At 40.2% G+C, this 7,137-nt stretch overlaps 1 protein-coding gene across 2 annotated transcripts in view; it reads left to right on the forward strand.

Annotated features, from left to right (window-relative positions):
• chst11 (carbohydrate (chondroitin 4) sulfotransferase 11) overlaps window positions 1-5,859 on the forward strand; it is a 59,454-nt gene extending 53,595 nt beyond the window's left edge. For both annotated transcript variants that reach the window (XM_053650900.1, XM_053650901.1), the window contains exon 3: window positions 1,810-5,859. In XM_053650900.1, the coding sequence (XP_053506875.1) occupies window positions 1,810-2,664 (855 nt within the window). In that variant the 3' untranslated portion in view covers window positions 2,665-5,859. The remainder of the gene's footprint in view (window positions 1-1,809) is intronic.
• Window positions 5,860-7,137: the final 1,278 nt, after the last annotated feature.

The raw sequence follows: 7,137 nt of genomic DNA on the forward strand, positions 1-7,137 counted from the left end.
CACCCCGGATGGGACGCCAGTCTGTCCCAGGGCACCATACATATGCTCATTCACACACTAACTCACACCCAGCCACAATTAAGAGTAACCCATCCACCTACAATACATGCTTGTTCGTGGGAGGAAACCAGAGGACTCAGAGAAATTTGGAGAAAACCTACATGGACCCAGGGAGAAACTCCCTGCAGGCAGCAACCTGAGATCAGGATTGAACTGGAGACCTTGGTGCTGTGAAATGGCAAGCTATCCGCTGAGCCACCATACCGCCCACAATTCACCACAAACGGAAAAAAGGCACTGTAAAAGTTATCTGTTTATATTGGGGCATTTTCAAAAATGTGTGTTTTTCAAGTGGTTGAGAAAACTGTTTAACTTTGGACTGGGTAATTAGGATGAACAGAAATTGGCTGTGAGTAAATTGCTTGAAAACTGGGTAAAACAATAATCTAAAACTAAAAAGAAAAGCTGATTCAAAATGTAAAGATAAGTCAGTTACTGCACCACAGTGGAGTTCATACTGATGAGCTGTGTCCTGATGACTAAAGATGACGAACATCTACTCTAAGAGGGAGTCCATAGATGAAGACACAAAATGAAGTATGTGGGAGTTTTGATAGCTTTTTCCCTAATATTAGAATGACCATACTCCAGGCATCAAGGCTTGAGGTGTTTTGATCTGTGCCATCCACGCAAACATGATTACATCTCTCTCTTTGTTCTCCTGTCATTTTATCCACTGCTTTCTGCACACAGGCTCTGTATTTCATGATCTGATAAACAGGACTACTGAAACACTGAGGAAGGGTTGTGAGCTCTGGGGAAATTCCACTGTAACAAAGAGCTCATACTGTGGAGAAAGTGTGTGTGTGTGTGTGTGTGTGTGTGTGTGTGTGTGTGTGAGAGAGAAAGAGAGAGAGTGAGAGAGACTATAAAGAACTAAGGATTGAAAATAATCAACATTCTTGATTGGATCACTTGTAAACCCATTTAAAAATTAATTGTCTGCACTAAATGAACTGTGCCCTTCCGACTTTGTGCGTCTTTGTTTTAGGGAACTTACACTAAAGTTTGCATTGTTGTCTAATGGGAAAATTCTCAGATGGTTTGTGAGACAGAACCTTGACAGCTGACCCTTGCTGAGGTTTGGATGGAATCATTAGAGTGCAACTGGCAGACACTTTATAGAGATTGTATACCTCAACTAAAGTTTAATTTGCACTCATCGGGGGAAAACTGAATGAGGTATGAGATGGCCTATAAGTCTTATTGAATATAAGATCTTGGACAAAAGTGAAGGATTGGTAATGCTAAGTATGTAGTCAATAAGTGGCACTTGAGAAGGAAGACCTGATTTGTGGTGAAATGTGTGGTTTTTGTATACACTCTGTAGTTAGTCTGTAGACTATTACAATTTTATTTACCTAATTTTTGATATGATACCAGTATCAAAGCTTTGAATATTGACTTATACACAACACTGATCCAATACTGCTATTCTCACAATAATTGAGACAGACATGATATCACAGACATGATGCCAATGTACTTTAAGAATCTGACTAAGACCTAAAACGTTTCCTTTCTTTGACCATCTAATAGTTTGACCCTTCATATCAGTGGGTGTCCTCAGACATCACTAGTGTTTTGAAGGCATTTGTTTGTTCCTTCTGAAAGTTACTTTATGTGCGTGTTGTTTAAAGTTTCAGTACAGGATTTGAATGGAACCATACATTATCTATAATCTTGAAACATTTTAGCTAACAGTTATTTGATTCTCTCTCTCTCTCTCTCTCTCTCTCTCTCACTCAGGTGGAGTTCTCAAGATCAGCGCTTCTCCATCAGACTCGGCGAGACCAGGTGGCCCAGACATGTCGTGCCCACAGTGGCTCGAGCCGCAAGCGACACGTCCTGACGCCCAGCGACCTAAAACACTTAGTAGTGGATGAAGAACATGAGCTGATCTACTGCTACGTGCCCAAGGTGGCATGCACCAACTGGAAGCGGGTGATGATGGTCCTAAGTGGGCGTGGCAAGTACAGCGATCCCATGGATATCCTTCCCAACGAGGCACACGTGCCCTCTAACCTGAAAACACTCAACCAGTACAGCATCACTGACATCAACCACCGCTTGAAGAACTACCTCAAGTTCTTGTTTGTTCGCGAACCCTTCGAGCGCCTAGTGTCGGCATACCGTAACAAGTTCACACTGCGCTACAACACGTCCTTCCACAAGCGCTACGGCACGCGTATTGTCCGGCGGTACCGCAAGAATGCTACGGCCGAAGCGCTCCAGAATGGCAGCGACGTCAAGTTCACAGAGTTCGCAGAGTACCTTGTAGATCCAGCCACGCAACGTGATGCGCCGCTGAACGAGCACTGGCAGACAGTGTACGCGCTGTGCCACCCCTGCCACATCCACTACGACCTGGTGGGCAAGTACGAGACACTGGAGGAGGATGCCGACTACGTGCTCAAGCTGGCAGGTGTGCCCGACTCGCTACATTTTCCATCCTACGCCAAGTCTACCCGCACCACCGACCAGATGGCGGCCATGTTTTTCAACAACATCAGTGCGCAGCAACAGAGCCAGCTCTATCAGCTTTACAAGATGGACTTCCTGATGTTTAACTACTCCTCTCCAAGCTACCTGAAGGATCAGTAGGAACGGTTGACGCACAACGCACGCACGTTTTTAAACGCACATCTGCGCGAACACATACACAAAGCTGAGCTTAACTTAATCAGAACATTGACGTGAGGAGAAATGGTCAATGAGGTGCTTGATGAATTGGCACCAGTGGAAGCAGAGCAAAAAACTCTGAACTTCTGCAGACTTTGGAACTGTATAATCCACGGGTAGTCAGTCTGCTGTATTGTGAAGAGGTACAATTGAACAGAGGAAGAATTGTACTGTTTTTGGTCAAGATATCATGTTTGATGAGTATTCAGGTAAACCTGGCATCTCCGTGTTAATACACCCATCCATCAGATTGTAAGATAAAGATCATGTTACTGTTTATATTCCCATCATTAAGCAATATGACTCTGGGCCGCAGGCTCATTTTACTGTAACATGTAAAGATCTCACCCGCCTACCTTCAGTTTTAAACACTTGATGAGCGAAAGACTCTTGTGGACTTCTACAATGATACTGAAACCTCAGTCGACTTCTATTACACCCCAATACCGGACTAAAGTCGTGGGCTGCACTTAAGCAGGCTCATTTTAGTGTTATTTATGGTTGTCGCCCTAATCACAGCCGTCTTCTGTGTGAAGACTGTGTGTGTGTGTACAGTAATTATATGATGCATATGTAAAGGAGGACCTTTGTGTTCACACAGGAAGAAGTGAAAACGGCATTGAGATGTGGGTATATCCTGCTGCTCTTAGGAGCCAGTAGCCGACCTGCATTCAGAAGTCAGAGGTCGGCAAGAGGTCATTATTCATTAAGGGGTTCTTTCAAGAACTATCAGCCATCTTTAAAAAAAAATAAGGGAATATTTCTTTGTTTTTGCTTTGTTTTTTTTTTGTTTGTTTTAGGGTTTTTGTGACTTATGAAAGATAGCTGCAAGCAGCTGAACAAAACGCTATTTAAAATACTTTGTAAAAAGAAACAAAAGAAGCCCGATTTAATTTTTGTCTCTTCAGTGATGGATTTTATAAATGGCAGTACTGATTTTGATAGGTATTACACGGTACAATTTTGCTCAGCTCTTGAGTGGATCATGGTTTTTTTTTTTTTAAAGGAAAGCAAAGCTTTTGCTTTCTGAGCTGTTCTCATAGGAACGATTTATTTAGACAGACTGAGAGTCAGAGCGAGAGAGAGAGCAATGAGAGGAGATGAGATGAGAGAAAATGCTAGACGGTATCTGTTTCCTGCATTAAACCCATGTTTGTTCTGTTGTAACGTCTCTATCCCAGTTTAAGCTCTTCAAAGGAACACATGCTTTCATTTGTAGAAGTGTCTTTTTATGGCCCCTTTTTTTGTTATGACTGTGAATTAGAAGAGTCTGAAAATGATGAAAATGCCTATTTATGTGTCTGAGAGCCACAGGCGGGTGTGTCTGTCTCACCCGCGTCTAGAAGACTGTACAAAAATCCTACACTGGTAAAAGGTGACTCAGTCTAACACCAACTCTCTCTTTCATCCGGACGGCCGGACGGATTAGTGTGCCTGGATAAATAAACGCCCGTTAGCATTTTTTTTTTCTTTCAGAGATTGAGCCCCTGTGGAGCAGGGACTTTATAGGACATGTGCACACACACACATACACACACATGCACAAAACAGATTGTTAGCCCTCTAGTGATGTAGTGAATAAAATGTGGCAAAGAGGAAAGAAACGTAATGCATACTGTGTGTTCTGCCTTGTTCTCCACTTCTCTCTCTCTCTCTCTCTCAGTCTTAAACCAATTCTCAAATTTCATTGGTATCAGTTTGCAGAAAGGTTACCTTAACTAAAATTATTAACATTATTAACACATAGAAACCATGAACTACCGTATTAACTCCAGGACCTATTCGACACCCACAGTCCACACTATTTAGTAACTACTAGAACAAAAATGTACGTAAATATGGAATAAAACACACAGGGGTGTGCTCTTGTAGGAAAATAATCAGCAGTGCGGTTGTCTGATTTGGCCCAATGCCCGATAGCACGCGCGAAGTTATTCCTCTTATACCAGAGGAAATTGCCAATTTTTATTCATTTCTAGGTACATTAACTGTCTGTGAGAAAAGTTAGCTCCTGTTCTCACTTATATTATAGCAGCTATAAACAGTCGGGTCATCTTTTTCTCTCTCCTAATGTTAATAAGACAAAAAAATAAAATAAAAATACAGCCTCGCTAATGTTTCTGAGAGACCATAAACTCCTCCATCCTGCAAACATTCCTGTGTCTGAAAAAAATAAAGTTACAGTTTTACTTAAATGCTAAGCAAAAACGTTAAATAAAACATCTCCGAAAACTTTGCTTGAAATCTGGAAATACCGTCAGAGCTGCTGTTCTAGAAAATTAATCAACACCTTCTGACTAAACAGAATCAAGAATTGGGAAGGGCTGTGGTATAAATTCTTTTATTTCTTTTGTTTCTAAATGAATGTCACTTAAGTAATGTTAACTAATTAAGCCAAATAAGTCAAATAATGAATAAAATGGCTAACCAATATTCCACAAGTGCTACAAATAAAAGATCATTCACAAACACCAATGTGAGGTAATGCCTTAAGTAATGTGTTTGCAGTGGTTAATGGGCAAGATTCATAATTGAAGCTGAGGGTCATGGAGTCCTGAGTTCAGTTGATTATGAACATCACCACTGGCAAACTTAAAGGTCAAATATTTTCCACAGAACAAATACAGGCCAAACAAATACAATTTCTGCTTCATCAGAAATACTGAAACAATGAATAATGAGTGAAAATAAGCCCACAACAACCAACATGAACTGAAGCTTAAATTAATGTTTGCAGTAGTTGATTGGCAAAATTAATAACTGAATTGTAGGTGCCAATATTTACACCCAGAGACCTGAGCTGGTTTGATTCTCAACATTTAGTCACATGATCCGATTGAACTTATTCTCATTTATGTGGACTTATTTTCAGTCATGGATAGAAACATCATTGGAAACATTTGTGCACTATGTTTATTTCACCAAACATGAATTAATGTGTGTTAACTTCCTTTGCTATTTTGTTAACATGTTTTGCTTTGTCTTATTAATGCTGAACTTTAAAGTTTTTTTATGTTAAGTAAAGCAGTGAATAATGTTAGTTAAGGGAACCTTCATATAAAGTGGTACTGATGACTGTTGAGCAATAAATACAACCAATCATTGAGACAAATCTGATGAAGGAGCAAGGTCTGTGCAGTTCTTTAGATGCTTTTGTGTTTGAATGCTTTTGTTGTCTTTGTTCACTCGGTATGTTCATTTCTGCACGCACACACACATTTGTAGTACTATCAATGCAAGGACCTTCTACTGACATAGTTATTAATGAAGCTAATTAATACTATACCTACCCATAATCTTAACCTCAGTAACCAAAAGGAAACTTTTGACTCTTTTAGTTATTTATTCATTTTTTTGTTTGTTAATAATAGCAGTTTTAAATGTCCCACAAGACCAAAACTGTCAGATATCCATTCGGTCCTCACCAAGATATAAAAACATGTACACAAAAAATACAGGCAACACATTAGATGCACTGCCCTTCAGTCTTTCAGTAACATTCTCCTCTCTCGTCCTCTCTCACACACACACACACACATACACACACACACAGGCAGCTCATTCTGAGTGCCTTCATGCACGCATTTCTGGAAATTGAGCTAACAGAAAGTGCAGATCTACAATCAGTTCTTATATGTAATCACTTATATGGACCACTGATTGGAGATCAGCACTGTAAAGCTTAGATGCTGCATCTGAATCTCATTTTTTTGGCTCTACATGATGATTTGATGCCTTTCAGCATTATATTCACATAGACTTCTTGTTTGTATGTGTGTGTACAAATTTTCACTCCGGCTACTCTGCCTCAGTTGAGCTTGATTATCCAACATTCTCACAACAGCTACTATCTTATTTATTTATTTCTTCCTTGTATCCATGTAAACTCTAAAGAGTCTTGTTTTTTGCACTCCTTCTCATTTGGGATGGATCCTACCGGCTCATCGTGACTGACTCTGCTCCCCAAAAAGGAACATATTTAAAAATGTGCAGGACTCGGTATCATCCTGAACTCTGAACAGTTTGTCTCCTGCAAAGCGTGCTTCATGAATCACACATGCACACGCACACACACATACACACACTCTCTCTCTTTCACTGTTTCTGCTGTTTTCAAAATCATAAAAGGAAGTGTCTGTATGAATGTTCTAGTGATGTGCCGTGTTATGCGAACGGCTTTGAGCCGACTCGCATGTGTGAGCCTTATTTTTTCTAATTGTAGGCAATACTCTTGCCGATTCATTCATTTACAGTTTGTAATCTAAATGATTCATCCCCCATTGCAGATCAGGTTTATTGTTAAAATGTACAGACTTTCAGCTGTTTGTAATGAACAAATTAAACAAAAGCAATTGAAATAGTTCAACAGAACGAATGCTTCAAGTGGTTTCCCCA

The sequence above is a fragment of the Ictalurus furcatus genome, chromosome 19 (assembly GCF_023375685.1).
Source record: "Ictalurus furcatus strain D&B chromosome 19, Billie_1.0, whole genome shotgun sequence".
Taxonomy (NCBI): domain Eukaryota; kingdom Metazoa; phylum Chordata; class Actinopteri; order Siluriformes; family Ictaluridae; genus Ictalurus; species Ictalurus furcatus.